The following is a 17,711-nucleotide window of genomic DNA, read 5'->3' as shown; positions in this document are numbered from 1 at the left end:
GAAGAGATCTATCACCACCTGGAGCAGATGCACAGAGCAGGAGATGAGGGTGAAAGGGCGTGGCCAAGACCGAAGGGGTTAGGCCTCACACACGCACTGCAGTTTGTATCAAATAGTTTTATTTGATGTTGATATCTGCGTGTCTGATGAAAAAGGACATCTACAACCAAAGACATAGGACTATTCTCTGATGCATTTTAACATACGAGGTTGCTAGTGTTAAGCACTAATGAGGCTTATGTGATCATTTTCTTATTTGCCCATTGCCTAAGCCTACTTTTCATTTTTTAAATAAATTTAAGAGCGATCTTTAAAAATTGAAATCGTTTTTTAAGTAGTTGCAATGCAATATGCACCCAAGAAGAAAAATAAAGCAGATAACAAATTGTTTTGAATAAACCATTTTATTATTCCTAATATTAGATGTAGATACACAAGTCAACAAACATTTGTCGATCTGTCATGAAAATGCTCCACAGCACACTGACATCGTGTGGAAGGGTCTGGAGTTACAGACTCGTACCTGAAAATGGACAGCAGTTATAGATGCAGTACGTTGCATTAGTAACAGTAGTAGTAATAACAGTAGCAATAATGATAATAGTAATTAATAATAGTAGTGGTATTAACAACTCTGAAATACTCACAGAGGAAGGAACAGACATTCGTCAAAGTAAATGAGAAAATGCAGGTTGGTTGTATAGGCTTATTGAATGCTGCAAGACAGACCACTGAATGATAAAATACAAGCTCTTTCTAGACAGCGTTTCCTGTCTTCTTCAAAAAGGAAGCTCAAATTGGCGCCAATCTTTTTATCGCTCACTTAAAATACTTATCAAGTAAAACAATCATTTTTTTCTTGTATATTACTGTTACAAGAACTCTTTAACGAGACAACTTAATCTTAGCATCCATCCCTTTGACCTCGATTGCAAAATGCTTTCTTGATGAGGTGAGTGGTCAAAGGTGGTGATACATTGTTATTTTAACAGCATTCATAGTCTGATTCCAGTTATAGCCAAGAACATTTTAAGATGAGAGTGGATTGCCAGGGTGTATGTGTGATGTGAAATAAAAGAGATGGGAGAAACAGTGCGAGTGTGTGTAAATACCAGGAATAACAAGGTTTTTTTTCTTCTTTTTTCGCTTTACCTGACCAATTTTGGAACCATAACGATTAACATTCAAATCAAGCGATAAGAAAATACTTTATAGACATGAACTAAATTCACTTGGATTTCAGAAGCCTCCGTGTGAGACCATAATCACTGTTTATGGTATATGCCCCCAGCTCAGTAGCTCTTTTCCCCCCAATAATAAACACATTGATCACATATCTTCATCCAGCATTCAGAAGTCAACCAGGAGTTTCCTCTCACAAGAGACAGAAAGCGCCAGGTAAGGCATTAACATTGTTCCAGGGATCAACTGAAGGCAGTTCACTTCATCAGAGACAAAATATCGGGTTGTGTCTATCATTTTGGTTGGGATTCATTTGAAATTAAATTAAGTGAGTTGTCTTGGTGGAACCAAGATCTGGTATTATATCCAGGCTTGACTTGGTTGGGAGTGGAAATACTATAATCAAAATGGATTTCAAAAGAACCCTCAAATCCCATAGTCATCGCTTACTGATGACCTGGGATTTCAATCATTCAGTAGTACACTTTAATTCACTATACATACTTTATTTTACAAGTACAAAAACCACATTTTGAAGTGAAGGTTTTACCAACAATGCCGTAGATGTCCATTCACGAGCATCTCTAATGTTCCCATGGGCAGGCCTGTGCCACCACTGTGTTAGACAAATGGTATTCCTTCCCATTCAACCCTGCTTTGAGAAGTGTTCTCTCTACAGTCCCTGATCAGTGGACGACCGCCGCTTCTACATGTTGGTTCTGAAATGGACGAGGGTGAAACCGGTACATAGACACTCCTCATCTCCGCAGACAGACAGGGGGACAGAGAGCGGGAACGGCAAAACCACAACGGAACAATTGGTACAAGTATAAACCTACGCAAATTCATGCCACATAATGCAAGAGCACATCTAAATATAATTTAGGACTCCTTAGAAACCCCCATCTGCGAAACCGAAGAGTTTTTCTTATCAAATTCAAAACCTCCTTCATAAAATGAGGCTTCGGGATGGCCTGCCGACAAACATTAGGTCGTACGTTATCAAAACATTCTTGTTATGTTCACAGCCTGAAGCTGTGAAGGAGCCGTGGGGGTTTGGTTAGGCTCTGCCCCCCGCCTCCGGCCAGGAGCATTAAGGAACGTTCTTCACTATGACACTCCTCACGGTCCGGCCGGTGGCCCCCACCACGCCGTCGCCTGGTCCCTCCTGCCGGGGGGCACGCCGCTGGCTTCCAGCTGGGGTCCCTCGGCCCCCCGGGCCCCGACCCCCCACTTTAATCACTATTATAAATTATAATAAATTGGAGAAACTCATAGACTGGGAACGGTTCTGACGCAATGTGTGGTGCACTGGTAATAACAGCTTCTAAATAATAATTATGATCATTATAATTATAATGGTAATACAATTGTGGAAAAAATTTATAAAAAAACAAAAAAGCCGGTTTTTGGAGACGTCCGAGATGCGTGCGTATGGTTGGTCTGCTGTGTGTCGGTCTGCTGTGTGCATGGCGTGTAGGGCAGGAGGGCAGCGAATTAGATCTCTTGATCAGGAATAACAAACGTGCAAAATCCAAACCACCACAAGTCTCACACACAACGACTAGAAAACTAATCTCCTCTGCTTTATACATCCACAAGAAAGTATAACACCGAGCAGGAGATCACTCCAAGGAAATAATCCAGTACAAGCAAAACGAAAGAAAGAACCAAATAATTAAAATGAAACCACTTTAAATATATATAATATGTCCCCAATGTTGAAACTCGCGATCACTTACTGCACACGGCTAAAATGTGTTGAGCTTTATTTTTGTGTCTCAAAAAAAAACACCTCAATCAACTGTCATTCCTAAAAAATAAAAAAACAAGAATACAGAAGCAAGCCCAACATTCTCCACCAGTTAAACCAAATTATTATTTTTCACAACATGAATCAAGGTCACCCATTACTCTCATAGTTAATAGCTTCTCTTGCTCCAACCTGCATTGCCAGAAGATAAATAATAATAACAATAACAATAATAGCAATATATTTGGTCATGTTAATAACATCAACACCAAAAGCAAAAGAGAAACAAAGTAATGTCCTTCCCGTGACAGCGAGAATTCCTTCCCGAGAGAGAGGGGGAGAGTGAGATATCCTTCCAGAGAGATGGAGAGAGAGAGAGAGCAGAAGATGTCCGTCCAGAGAGATGGAGGGGAGAGAGAGAGAGAGAGAAACGGGAGAAGACTTGAACGCGTCTGCACTTCAGCCGTCCATGTTGTGATGTTAGTGACACAGCATCAGAAGGAACTAAAACTAGGATCCAGGAAGAAACTAAAACAATCATTGTCCGGTCCTGGAAGCGGAATTCGACTTGGAATCACCTTGGAAACGGAAATGGAACTAACATCTCAATCACGACACAACCTTTTGTGTATAACCGGCGCTAACATGTTGCGGATAGCCAATGAACTGACTGGTCTGTTGGCTGCGGGAGAATGTGGGATCAAATGCTAGAAGCAGGAATGATGAAACGGAACAACAAAGAAAGAAAGAAGGGTCCATGTAAGACACAACACTGTCCTCCATCTTCTCCTCCGGAACGGCACTGGGGGAACGGTGTGTGTGTGTGTGTGTGTGTGTGTGTGTGTGTGTGTGTGTGTGTGTGTGTGTGTGTGTGTGTGAGTGTGAGTGTGTGTGTGTAAGATGAGGGTGCTTTCCTTTCCGCCCTTGAATAAGCTCGGCTGAAAAGTTGACAATCATTGTATATCCATCAATGTTTTTTTTTTCCACCTCCATCCTCAATCTTCTGAATCTTCGATTTCTTCTCAGAATCTTTCCCCAATCATTTTCTATTTCTTCTTGCCGAAGAAGCTGAACCTCTTCTCGCGGTCCTTCTCCTTGCCGTCCTTGTTGCGCATGGTGACGGTGGCGGCGGCGGCGGCGGCGGCGTCCCCTCCGGCGCTGGGCGAGATGGGGGGCATGGTCATGGCTCGGCCGATGTTCCGGGGCCCCACGGGAGAGTCCCCGGGGCCCACGGCGGGGATGGTGCTGTGGATGCTGCTGATCCAGGCACTCATCTCCGCCTGTGAGGAGAGAGAGAGTGACATTATGGGAGTTGTTCGATGTTCGCCTCACTGTCGTGTTATTTAATCGATAATAATAATAACATTAAGTAATTGATTTGAAAAAACATTCTAATAAGATATTAAAACATTTAAAATAAAACGATCAATCAAGTGTGATGCTTGTCAGTCTGCACACTCTTCAAAGGGAAAAATAATGATTTGGATTCGACATTTGATCCATGCTAAAAATGCATTTTTCTCTCTGCTTTATTAGGTTGTTTTTTTTATTTCTGCTGCAGGTAGATATTGCCCCTCTGTCCAACTTCTTGAAGTACAATAATATTCTCTGAATCAAAGACTCACCTCATCCTTAGCCTGGAACAGGAACTCCTTTCCGTCTCCAAGCCTGCATAAATAAGGCAGTAAATTCGAAGAAGTGTTATTGTAATGTCAACTTAAAAAATCGAGTGTATGCCACTTCATTGACTTCAAATTTCAAAATCAAAAACAAAGAACGGTTGAACAATAAACCCCATCTTTAAGGGTTAAGGGTGTCTCTCGGTCCCCGCTCTCTCACCGTAGCTTGAAGACGTGTTTCCTCTTCTTGTAGTCGTTGGCCACCTCACACACTGCCTCCCCCAGGCTGATGGGCACCTCCCCGTGGTAGGGGATGCCGTTGCTGGCGCTCTTGTTGTCCTTATAGAAGCCCAGGCTCCCCTTCCTCAGCACACAGTACACGTTCTGCCACGACCTGCAGAGGGGGGAGCGAGGAACCAGGTCATCCTGAAGTGGATTTTGGAGCAGATATCATCTCAACGAATTTTTGCCAATAAAGCTATTGCTAGGATAGCCTTTTGGCCAGGGTGGTCGACTCCGATCAAACCGGTCCTGGGGTTTGAATCCCCCCCCCACCCCCGCCCGCTAAAGATCATCAGAGTTAATAGCTTTTGTCGCCACCATCACGTGGCCGACGAGTCAGGACCCTCTCTCTTCACCGGCGTCCCGATCTCCAGACTCACAGCGCCCCTGTGGTCGCCCCCCTCGAGACCCCCCCACCAGACCCCCCCACCAGACCCACCTGTTGGCGGCCTTCTTGCTGTGCGTCTCCATCTCGTGCTTGCGACAGAGGATGCCCTCCTGGGCCTCCGGCTCCGACCCGGCGGCCCCCCTGCTGGGCAGCGTGGCGGACGGGTCGAGGCGGGACGACGCCAGCCCGCTGTCCCGTCCCGGGCCGTTGATCGAGTCCGTCTCGGATCCCTGCGGACCGAGGCAGAGCGGGGGGGGGGGGGGGTGAGACGTCGAGGAGGATAAGGGAACACACGCCTGGGGGGGTCGGCCGCCAGGGGTGTGACACCGCGAGCAGCCGGCCCGAAGCAGCAGGGCAGCGGGAGCACTCAAGACATGAGAAGCGGAGATGGTTCTAGCGTTGGCGGCTGTGGATGGCGGCCGTCGGTCCGGGGCTGCTACATGCTAACCAACACGGGCGCTACACTTTGCTACACCGCTAACAAGGCTAGGGGAGAGCGAAAAGGTGAATTTGTGAAGAACTCACTCTGGGGATCTGCAATCTTTGAGGGCTTTGCAATTTGTGACCGCTTTGCAATTTCTGAACGAATAGCGAGTTTGGACCACTTGGCAATTTCTGAGCACTTTGCAGTCTCTGAGCGACTTGCAGTTTTTGAGAGACATGCAATTTCTGAGCGGCCTGCAAGTTCTGAGTGACCTGCAAGTTCTGAGCACTCTGCAGACACAGACACACAAAAAAAAAATCTTAATTGACATTTGACAAAATAAAATAAAATGATAGGAGAATAAAGAAACACAGAACACACACAACAATTAAAGGCAACAGTAAAAATATCTTTCAGAATTCTAAAGCCTTTCAGTGGGACAACCAATCTCCTGTCAATCATCTCAAGTGACTAAACTTCTACTTCATACAAACATCTTAGTTTCGTATCGGCCAAAACATGACAATCAAAACACTAACACAGATTCACATATGGATGAGGGACACAAATAAATCACACAACTAAACTAAGAGCAACATTAACTGTCTAGAATTGCCCTGTTGTTCAACAAGGCATTCGTTTAAAGACAACAAACAAATAAGCTTGAGGACAGGGGAACATCAGTTTAAGCACAGTGCCCACACATTAGCCTAGGGACAGAGCTAGCATCGCTACTCGTCACGCTCGCTGCTGCCGCGGCTACGGGCCACTACCGCCTCCCCCGGTGGACGACGCACCTCGGCTCAGTACATCAAGCATCGCCATGGTAACCACAAGTGTGAGTGAGCGTACCGCATGCTTTACACTGAAGCAATGTTGCAATTGTGACAGAGAGAAGCTAGCTACATCCAGTCGACCAGAGGGGGTGGGGGGGGGGGGGTTATCACAGGGGGCGGAACTATCACAAAGGAGGGGGGGCCAATGAGGGGCAGGGACGGATCAGGGCGGGGCCGCGGGAGACAGCTGGCGGAGGACAGGCAGCTGGCCACGGTGTCAGTACTCACACGCTCCGTCTGCTTGGGTCTAAACACACGCTTAGCCTCTGATTTCTTTCCAGCTGATAACGAGAGCGATAACGAGAGCTGGCGGAAACGCAACAAGAAAGGGTTAGGAAAGGCTTTCCGTCCGTCCGTCTATCCATCCGTCTGTCCACAAAGGACAGAAGGCTGGTTTTCTTTTAGTTAAAAATGGTTTTCTGCGACACAAAACAAACGTGTACCAAGGTGGGCTTTGATTTTGGGTCTAGTGTTGAGAACAGGTTGGTCAGTGTGTGGGTGTGTGTTTATCTATCTTGATATACGTCATAGTCTGGGCTAAAGTTTACTAGCTGTAAAAGGTAACTGCAAATCTTTGACCAGTTAAACCGAGGACTAACTTAATAATGAGAACCAAGTTATTGGTGTAAATCCTTGTTTCCAAGTCAAACAAAAAATGATGTAACACATAGAAGACTGGTCACCTGATGTTACATTTCAACTGGCTAGTAGCTTAAAATAACGTACAAATATCGACAGTGATTTCAATGATAAATCCCATCGTATAACTGGTATATTCTACAAAAGACTCTTAGCGCACACAGATAACCCACCCCAGCCAGCCAGCCAGCCCAGCTACGCAAGCTAGACTCAGACAGTTGCACCGCCAGCTTGAGTGGTAGAGCTGTGTTTAAATGATTGAAAATCTGGCGTCTATTAACTGGAAGGGGCTCAACCGTACCCATGTTGACTTTAAAGACAGTGGTCAAGGTAATACACAAACACATTCTTACATCGGACTACCAGCGTGAATTTATATACATTGGCATTAGACCTAAAGGTTTGAGGCACATCTTACTCCCATCGTATCATACTAAGTGCATGCATATTCTTGGGTTGTATAAATAGACCATATAAATATAAATAACATATATATACCTGTGAAGTGTCATTGTCGCTGTGTACTCCGTTAACCGAAATAGACTGGTTCAGGGTGGTCTGGTCTAGGCTGGTCCTGATGTAGAGAGGGACAGAGATACAGAGAAAAAGAGAGAGGCAGAGCAAGAGAGAGAGACAGAGAGAGAGAGGTATAGGGGTTATAATTAAACCATCTAATGGAATACAGAACCCTCCTCTTCCTGCCCCGGTTGGTCTTCTTCCTGCTGTGTCGCTCCTACCTGGCTGCTGATTCGTGGAGCTGGCTCTCAGCCTCTGATTGGGCGGCCTCCTCCGTGGGGGCGGGCGTGGGCGGCCTCCTCGCTCGCTCCTCCTCCTCCAGCCTCTTCTGGCGGTCCTGCTCCTCCAGCTGAGGGACGGTTATTCAAACGTTACGCCTTTTGTGCAACGCAGTGCTTAACCGGGGAAGTGACACACCCATGACAAGAAATAAGCTGCAAGATCTAAATCACACACGGCGACACTGGGGAGGTCGATTTAGACAAACATTCACCAGCTCCTTGATAAGAAGAGAGCCAAACTGTATCTTTATTAAAACTTTATCTGTGCCTATATCTATGCTCTGGTGGGGGTCTCCACTAAACCACTACAGGTCTCACTGTGGTGGGGGTCTCCACTAAACCTTCACAGGTCTCACTGTGGTGAGGGTCTCCACTAAACCTTCACAGGTCTCGCTGTGGTGGGGGTCTCCACTAAACCTTCACAGGTCTCGCTGTGGTGGGGGTCTCCACTAAACCTTTACAGGTCATGCTGTGGTGGGGGTCTCCACTAAACCTTTAGAGGTCTCGCTGTGGTGAGGGTCTCCACTAAACCTTTACAGGTCTCGCTGTGGTGGGGGTCTCCACTAAACCTTTACAGGTCATGCTGTGGTGGGGGTCTCCACTAAACCTTTAGAGGTCTCGCTGTGGTGAGGGTCTCCACTAAACCTTTACAGGTCTCGCTGTGGTGGGGGTCTCCACTAAACCTTTACAGGTCTCACTGTGGTGGGGGTCTCCACTAAACCTTTACAGGTCTCGCTGTGGTGGGGGTCTCCACTAAACCTTTACAGGTCTCACTGTGGTGGGGGTCTCCACTAAACCTCTACCCCTCTCACCGTGGTGAGTGTCTCCACTAAACCCCTACCCCTCTGGCCGTCTCCTCACCGTGGTGAGTTTCTCCAGCAGGACGAAGCGGTCCTCCCAGCCCGCGGCCAGCTTCTCAAACTCCTCGTGGCGTTTGATGAGGCTCTCCACCTCGTCCACGTTGGCGCCCAGCTCGGCGGCGCGCACCAGCGGCTCCTGGCCCGCCAGCCACGACTCGGCCACGCACGCGTCCCGGCCGAACTGCAGCACCTCCAGCACTGAGGCACGCACGCACACACACACACACACACGCACACACACACGCACACACACACACACACACACGCACACACACACACGCACACACAGGCACACACACACACAGGCACAGGCGCGCACACACACACACACACACACACACACACACACACACACACACACACACACAGAGCACACAGAGCACACAAGCAAAGAAAGAGACGATGTTAGACAGCATGCATCATGTGACATCCGATATACAGACAGGGGGATGAATACACACTGATAATTAACACACACACACACACAGAACTGTGTTCAGATGGAATGAAACACATGACATCACTGACACACACAAACACATACACGCACTCAAGGCTGAGTAGAAGACAGAGCGTACCGATCTGCAGGTGGTCCATCTTGTCCTGCCACTTCTTGTTGATCATCTCCCTCTTCTCCTGCAGCTGAGACAGCTTTTCTCGGATCTGTGGACAATCAGAGGACATCGACAGAAGCATGTGGTCAACGGCTTAAATTAAACAATATTTCTGTAAATTTCATTCGACAACCATTTATTATTGAGACCATCTCTTGCTTGAGCCGATAAGAAACCGGCAATCCACAATAGGTTAACCTAATTGTTCTTAAAACATACTAAACAGTGGTATTAAACGTCAACCAACCGGTGAGGTGTACAAAAGAGTGACTGCGTCACATACCTCGTCGGAGGCGTAGTGGTTGTTGTTGATGAGGGTGTGGCCCATCTCGTTGCAGGCGGTGAAGTTCTCCGCCCGGGTCTCAATCTCTGACTTGATGTCCTGGTGGTTGAGGATGACCAGCCCTGCCGACGACACGTCTCTGGAGGAGGGACCAGGCAGAGGAACATCCAATCAGCATTGAGGATCAGACCAATCAAGACAACTGTAGGCTACAGAGAGCGATTTTCTTTTAAAAACGACCGAAATACAAAGTGCAAAGCGAGGCGAAAAACACAACTAGAACTAAGAAGTAAAATTGTGTGTTTAAATAGCACAACCTTTTTCCCTTTGAAAAAGGTTGAAAAAGGTTTTTTAATAAAAAAACAAAAAAGTAGAAGCATGATTCAGTCATTGCAACCCAACTCTCAAAATGTAAACGTGAACCATTCAGTAAGCCACACGCTATGCTTTTTTTGATTGCCGTGGTAAAGCCATCCCCCCCAAAAAATAGTCACAAAGCAACACATCTTTGAGGAGATGTCAGGGGTCATGTGACCGCCGGCGCCCTCACCTGGGGCTGTCGTGGGCGTCCATCTGCAGGTGGACCCCGTCCATCCAGAGCATGAGGTCGCGCACCATGTTGAAGAACCTGAACTTCTCCACCGTGTCCAGCAGGAGGTGCCGGCGCGCCTGGCCCGCCTCCTGCAGCCCCTCCCAGGCGGCCGTGACGGCGCGCTCGCTCTTCTGGATGTCCTCCGCCTTCTCCCCGGCGTACGCCTTCTGGAGCCGCGCCGCGTCGTCCTGCACCTGGTTCACCTGGGGGGGGGGGGGGGGGGGGGGGGCGAGACAAGGTCAAACGGTCGGTCCCCAAACCAGGCCTCATCTGTCTTCAGGACGCCTGGAAACATTTTCGGAGGCAGGGGAACGGTTCTATTTCAGGGAGGACACTGAAGAAAAAAAACATGGACACTGTTTCTTTTTTAAACCCCTCGTATGTATGTAGAGCAGGGATGTTATTATAATCAGATTTTGATTCATATTTAGCGCACTATTAATCTGCTTTGGAGAATGCCTGTAAACGTTATCTGGCAATCGGTAGTACTTTATCGATTTGGAAGAGAAATATCGGCAGTTATCCTAGAAGTCATCCAATCTGGGCCATATTCGTAGGACAGCCACGCCATTTAAAAGACTCTGAACTTAAGCAGTCTTCGTCCACTTTGGAGCACAACTCGTTCCCTCTGTTCCAGCGCACGCCTCCGTTCTATGGAACGTCTCCCACACGCGTCCGGGCGTGTTCCCGTCTCCCCATGTGAACCCCGTCCTCCTCTCCCCCGGGGGGGACCCCCTCCCGGCAGAACAGAAGCCCCCACCTGTCCGCTGAGCGCCTGGATGTCGTTCTCCAGCGCCGTGTGCTGGCGGTGCAGGTGCTGCACCGTGTTGAGGTCGCGGCCCAGCTCGGCGGGCAGGGCCTGCCTCTTCTCCTGCATGCGGCCCAGCACCTCGCCGGCGTCCTGGTGGAAGCGGTGCAGCTCGTAGGAGGCGGCCAGCATCTGGGTGCGCGTGTCGATGAGCTCCAGCAGGTCGGCCCAGGCCTCGTTCATGCCGTCCTTCCACTCGGCCACGCTGGCGTTCTCCGGGTGGCCCGACTCGATCAGCTCGTCCGCCTGGCCGTTGACGCTGTCCACGCGCTCCTGGCCGATGGTGCTGGTGTCCCGGGCAAACTCCCGGAACTTGTCCCGCAGCATCTGGGGGGAGGCGAGGGGGGAGAGGAGACAGAGGATGAAGGGGAATGTCTTTGAGAGGGGCTGGGGAGACAATGGGCTTCGCTGGTGAGCGAACCGTGGAGGCCGATGGCTGTGGAAGACTTTGTAACTTTGTTACACTATTTTGTGCATCTGCTTTCACACTCAATTTTTACACAGCCAACATTTGCCGGTGATGTCAGTGTTGTCGATGTGAACTTTCTTCATGATTTGCACCACACAAGTGACAAGGTGAATCTGTTGAGGTGCAGATTAATGAATGAATGAATGAATGAATGGGGTGAAAAAGATGTCTGGGGAAGCAGATGCACAAAAATGTAAGGAGTAGATCGCTGGATGTTCAGCCCTAAACATTAGGCCCGACCAGAGTAGTAAGAGTAAGAGTAGTAGGAGAGTAGATCTTGAGTGACCGCCGAGGCACATTTTAGATCCCAAGACGGGGATCCAACCAATGAAGCGATGAGGCGGACTCACGGTGACGTGCTCGTAGTCCTGGCCCAGCTCGTGGGAGCCGGCCACCACCTCCCTCTCGGCGACCCACTGCTCCAGGTCGTCCACCTCCCTCTTCAGCTGGGTGAGCCGCAGCCGGTCCCGCAGGCGGCCCTGCCGCTCCTCCGCCAGGTCCTTCAGGCCCGCGTACAGCTTGTCCACCTGGGCCTGCCGCAGCGTGATCCTCTCGCTGGGGAGTCACAGAGACCAGGCGTCGGGTGAGGACGGCGGATCAGGGGGATCGCAGAACCGACGGGCGGGCAGACAGGGGTTGGGGTTGAAAATTTAGAGATGCACAGGAGTAAAGTTTACGAGTGAGGCGGAGGACAATACAGCGTCCTAATTCGAGTAAGTAAAGAAAAAATGGCTGCCTGACATAGTTTCTGAACAAGCATCTGGACAGAGTGAAGAGTAGCAATATAAATAGTAGACTGAGATGAGATCGGTAGCTGGTAGTCTCTTGAGGATGAGGGGTCGGGGGGGGGGGGGCGGGTTGACCTCTGACCTCTCGGGGTGCTCGCTGGTGACCATGAGGCGGCTGCTGTTGGCCAGCTGGTGGATGGTCTGGGCGTAGTCCTCCAGGGCCTGCTCCAAGGTCTGGTGCTTCTTCACCATCACCAGGGCACTCTGCTCGTCCTGGGGGGGGGGGGGGGGGGTGAGAGGGTGGAGGAGGGGCAGGGGGGGATGGAGGTGGGCGGAGGAAGAGGTCAGGTGTGGAAGAATTGGATTTACAGTCTTACAGTGTTCTCGTTTCTTTTAAGTATCTTCACTCATCTTGTTTGACGCCCGTTCAATCTAATATTAGACGCATCTTAGTATATTAAATATCAGTAAATAAACAATGACTCATGAATGAATCATTTATCACGACCATGAAATTGACCTCCGACCGCAACTACTATGCAGCCCATTGCAGTCCCGCCCCCACCCTGTCACCACGGCGACGCCGCGTGATGCGCGGCCACGCCCTCACCTTGGCCTTCTCCTCCGACATCATGTGCAGCTCCTGCTCGCCCATCCAGGCCTCGGCCTCGGCGGCGTCGGCGTAGAACTGCTGGGCGCGGTTGGCCTCGGCCAGGCGGTCGTGGCGCCGGTCCGTCTCGGCGATGAGCTGCGCCCACAGCTCCCTCATCTCCCCCAGGCGGCCCTCCAGGGCGGCCTGCCGCGCCCCGTCCACCTGGCTCTGGGCCTGGCTGCGCCGCTGGATGTCGTCGATGCGCGGCTGGTGGCCCTGGATCTCCTTCTGCAGCGTCTGGAGGGGGGGGGGAAGGCGGGCGAGGGGAGAGGGGATTCAGACAAAATGAGCCCCGACCGAGGACTGAGTGCTACACAAGGACATACTCTTCAGAAGGCCGACATTTCCTTTTTTTTCCTGGTCTGATGTTCATTTTCTTACATACAGAATTTTGGGTTTTCATGAGCTGTAAGCCATAATCATTAAGTTAATACAAATAAAGGCTTGAAATATTTCACTGTTGGTGGAATAAATCAATTTAATATATATGAGTTTCACTTTTTAAATTGAATTACTAAAATTAATTGACTTAACACAATATTCCTATTATTTGAGGTGCAACTGTATACAGAACATAATCTTTTGAGAGCAATGCCTCAGATGACGATACGAATGAGTTGTGGTACCTGGTTCTTCTTGATCAGCAGCTGCACGGTGGGCAGGTCTTTCCCGTGGTCCGTAGAGGTGGCCAGGGGCATCCTCTCCTTCATCCACAGCTGGAGAACCACAGCAGCACGTTCAGGTCACACACTCAGACTAACCATCTCAGGACATGGCTTCAGAGGGAAATGTTCTCAGTTCCACTAATCTTAAGTGACCCTTCACCCTCCTGTTTAATGCCAGCCCTCGCTGACGCCAGTCTTCATTGGAAGGCACAGTGCGTGTGTCATAACGGGGGCCGAGGACTGTAGCATTGGGCCTCTGATTACGAGTCATAGCACCGATTATGTCACCAAGTAGTACAAGTACCCTCTTCTAGAGACCTCAATCAAAACCAATCATATGCCAACGAATCCTCAAGTGTGTGCGTTATCTATTCATCTATCTATTCAACGGGTGTTTTCAAGTGGGGGTAATCTAGTGGTCTAATTCTAGTAGTGGTGGCAGTAAGCCAAATGTGGAAGTCTTTGAGGATAAGATGATTACATTGATTTATTCATTATAAACTCCTGAATAATTCATTTTCAGGGATTCATAACGCATACAACTATATAAAGAAGTGGGTTTTTTTCTGACGTCGTCGATACATCAAAAGCAGTTCCCGCCGAGGTGTTCAGAAATAAGACTTCCCAACAAGAACCCCCCACACAGTGTCTAGGTTCACGCTCACGATCTCGTCCTCCAGGTCCCGGTTGAACTGGTGCGCCTCCTTGGAGGCCAGCAGCTGCTGCCTCCGGGCCTGCAGGGGCGCCTGCAGCTGGGAGTAGCTGTCGGTGAGCTGCCTCTGCTGGCCGTCCACCTCGGCCAGCCCGGCGTCCTCCTGGGTCAGGGCCTGGGCCTGGACTGCAGCGCCTGCACCTCCTTCTCCCGCACGTCCATCTGGTGCTCCAGCATCTGCGGGGGGGGGGGGGGGGGGGGGGGGCGTCAGACATCGGTGTCAGACATCACACAACCGTCTCAACGTCACCGCTGGACTACAGAAAATCCGCCACGGAGGGGAAGGCCTCCACCTCATTACTGATGGGGAATTTGTTTTGCTGGAATCGTAGCAATGGGCCGGTTTTAAATCCTATTTTGTCGTGGATGAAAATCCCTCCCCCATTCACGACCCCATCGAAAAGGAGTGACAAGACTCTTCCTAAAAAGCGTTCAGTCAGGAGAAGGTGGGGTTAGGCATCCAACCCAGTGCCTTTAGGCTGGGAGTCAAAGCCCCCTTTTATAGACGTTCATCGTCCTCTTCATCGAATCGACCACCCAGCCACCACGCGTCTGCCTGACACCCTAACCCCCGCCGCCCCTCACCTGGTGCTTCTTCAGCAGGATGTTGACGCTGGTCAGGTCCTTGCCGTAGTCGTCGCTCTGCAGCTTGCCCTCCAGGTTCTTCAGCCAGCCGTCCAGCGCCGAGCAGCTCTGGGTGAAGAGCTCGGCGCGGTTGGCGTCAAACAGGCACTGGGCCTTGGTCTTTGTGGTGGCCTCCAGCTCCTCCCACTGACCCTGCAGGTCCACCAGGGTCTGCTGCACCACCGGCTGCAGCTCCGGCTTCTCCTCCACCAGCGCCTGGCCCTCCTGGTGACGGGGGAGAGGGGAGGGGGGAGGGGGGAGGGGGAGGGGGGAGAGGAGAGGGGGAGAGGGAGTGGAGAGGGGGAGGGGAGATGAGCATAGAAGAGGGAGGAAGAGAGGAGGTTAGATGACCCGCCCATTCAGATTGTCACTTCCTGTTATACTACACAATGGACAGTAAAAGATTGTTGGTCCCCTGCAACATTTGCTAATTGAAAATAGATACTATGGTAATAAAAAATAAAACTGTCAAAATAATGATGCTTTTAATATTAGCGTTTTTAGTCTCGCCTACACAACAGGAAGCATATAAAGTCTACCATAGAAACGTGTTCAAAAGTAGGTTTTGAGGCTGGACTTTTGATAACCTGAATGTACTTCAGGCAAGTATCAATAGTCAAATCATATCATGTCTTGGCTCATCTAACCAAGTCATATCAGTTCCCTAACTTCCCCTCTGGGATTATTGAAGTAAACCTCGTCTCATCTCATGTATTCTACATAGTACAGCATATGATATAACCTCATATCACGTCATAACCCGACATCACGTCAGGGCTCCCACCTTGTCGATCTTGTCCAGCCAGTCCTTGTTGGAGGCCAGCTCGGCCATGAAGGCCTGGTGCTTCTGCCACTTGCTGTGCAGGTTGCGGGCCTCGTCGTACGACATGTCCTGGGCCGTCAGCATCTTCTCGTTGATCCACAGCTTCAGCTGCGGCCGGCACACACCATGCATGTCATTTATCAGGGTTCATATCTCATAGCAAAATCTCACATCGAGACCGCTGATGTGACCAGTATATTATGCGTCGTTTCTGTACCGTGTGAACGTTAAGACCCCTACATCTAAATCCACTTGGTAAAAACATGTCGTGAATGGGCGGATCAAGCATCTTGCTCTTGTGTATTTTGAAACGTGCTACAAGCAGCCCATTATGACCGCGTGTTTGGGCTGAATGCTATCGATGTTTTACCTCTTGTCCGTCTTGCAGGAAGTGCTGGAGTTCTCGGTTGTCCTTCAGCTTAGCCAGCAGCTCGTTGGCCGCCCGCTTGTTCTTCTGTTGTCTGGGGGGGGGGGGAGAAACGCTGTTCAAACAACCGTTCCATCATCACCTCAAGGAGACGTCAACTACCAACCAACACACAGGCTGTTCCAGTGTGTTGTAGGTCAGAACGTATAAGTAGGTTCATTCTGGGACAGGTACAGCACCTATACTAACACCACTAACCCTAGTCTTGACACATCCCTTACCCTTAGGGTGACATTAATTATATACATTAAAACATAACAATAGAATGCCTGTATTCATTCTCAGATGCACATTTTATTTCTCATATTTATCATAGCATTTATCTTCAACATATAGTATGGTATTCTTGAATATAATATTTCTTCTATGATCTTAAGTTAAGCCATTGAACCAGACACCCCCCCCCCGGGATCAACGAGGTGATCCGAGTGTGATCGGCCGCCCACCTCTCCTGGATGGAGTCGGCCTTCTCCTGGATCTTGTCGGCGGTGGCATTGCCGTCGGTGATGAGGCGGTGGCCCGACTCCACCACGCCACTGATCTTCTCCTCGCTGGCCTCCATGGTGGTCAGGAAGTCCTCGTGCTTCTTGATGGCGTCCTCCGCCCCCTGCAGGCTGCTGGGCATCTCCGTGTGGGACAGCACGTACTCCTGCACACACACACACACACACACACACACACACACACACACACACACACACACACACACACACACACACACACACAGATGGTGATGTTAGTTATTATCTATAATATGCATTATTTATGCACACCCCTACACATGGAGAGGATAGTGATACTTATATGAATTATTAGAGAATTTAGATAGTTATACATAATCCTACACAGAGATAATATTCATATGAATTATAAGATATGAAGTACTCATACTATTCTCCACAGTAATAGCAATCATTCTTATCCTTATCTGGTCAAATAAATAATAATTCTATATTGGTATTACGATAGCGATATTAATGGCTTCCTGAATTAGCAACTGCAGGTTAAAAATCTTGTTGCAGTGGGTATTAGTGGGGTAAAAAACATCCTACGACTACAGCAGGGTCTGCTGAGTATCCCGGTGTAATCATCATCACGTGACAACATAATAACTCAATGACGGCACGGCAGGTTCTACCAGTAGCATGCGGCGGGGTGCCTGCTCGCTCTCATACTGGGAGTGGGCTGATGCTGACAGGGCTAACAGATCTAGGTCTGTGACCTACTTGCTTCGACTTGCTCTGGTTTCCTGACTAATATCGGCGTGCTGAGCAGGAAGTGGAGTTAGGGAGATGCCAGGGGTAATTAGCGAGAGGGATATGATTGTGAGATATCGTGGCGGGGGAGGCACAGCATGTCCGCGGGGGAGGGAGGGAGCTAATTGGTTTTTCCTTATCAAGTGTCTGACAGTCGACAGGGAGGCTGTTCAAAGCAAATGTTGAAGTTCAAAAGATGTGGTTGACAACCAGGCCGGGGTTTCTCTGCGGAACGTTCTCCACTTGTGTTACAAGTAATATTCTGAGACTGTCAATTG

At 49.4% G+C, this 17,711-nt stretch overlaps 1 protein-coding gene across 1 annotated transcript in view; it reads right to left on the bottom strand.

The window, feature by feature from the left end:
- Positions 1 to 385: 385 nt before the first annotated feature.
- The window catches only part of sptbn2 (spectrin, beta, non-erythrocytic 2), a 70,267-nt gene continuing 52,941 nt past the window's right edge, over positions 386 to 17,711 (bottom strand). The window contains 21 exon segments of the mRNA XM_060056229.1: positions 386 to 4,215; positions 4,561 to 4,603; positions 4,775 to 4,948; positions 5,276 to 5,454; positions 7,622 to 7,697; positions 7,861 to 7,988; positions 8,782 to 8,978; positions 9,359 to 9,443; positions 9,678 to 9,816; positions 10,228 to 10,472; positions 11,030 to 11,404; positions 11,897 to 12,101; positions 12,417 to 12,547; positions 12,885 to 13,163; positions 13,553 to 13,642; positions 14,257 to 14,429; positions 14,432 to 14,480; positions 14,889 to 15,152; positions 15,712 to 15,858; positions 16,121 to 16,211; positions 16,624 to 16,907. Of these exon segments, the coding sequence (XP_059912212.1) occupies positions 3,982 to 4,215; positions 4,561 to 4,603; positions 4,775 to 4,948; positions 5,276 to 5,454; positions 7,622 to 7,697; positions 7,861 to 7,988; positions 8,782 to 8,978; positions 9,359 to 9,443; positions 9,678 to 9,816; positions 10,228 to 10,472; positions 11,030 to 11,404; positions 11,897 to 12,101; positions 12,417 to 12,547; positions 12,885 to 13,163; positions 13,553 to 13,642; positions 14,257 to 14,429; positions 14,432 to 14,480; positions 14,889 to 15,152; positions 15,712 to 15,858; positions 16,121 to 16,211; positions 16,624 to 16,907 (3,588 nt within the window). The 3' untranslated portion in view covers positions 386 to 3,981.

This window comes from Gadus macrocephalus, chromosome 7, assembly GCF_031168955.1.
Source record: "Gadus macrocephalus chromosome 7, ASM3116895v1".
Taxonomy (NCBI): Eukaryota; Metazoa; Chordata; class Actinopteri; order Gadiformes; family Gadidae; genus Gadus; species Gadus macrocephalus.
Note: the sequence above shows the minus strand (reverse complement) of the source record. Positions and strands in the feature narration are given on the sequence as shown.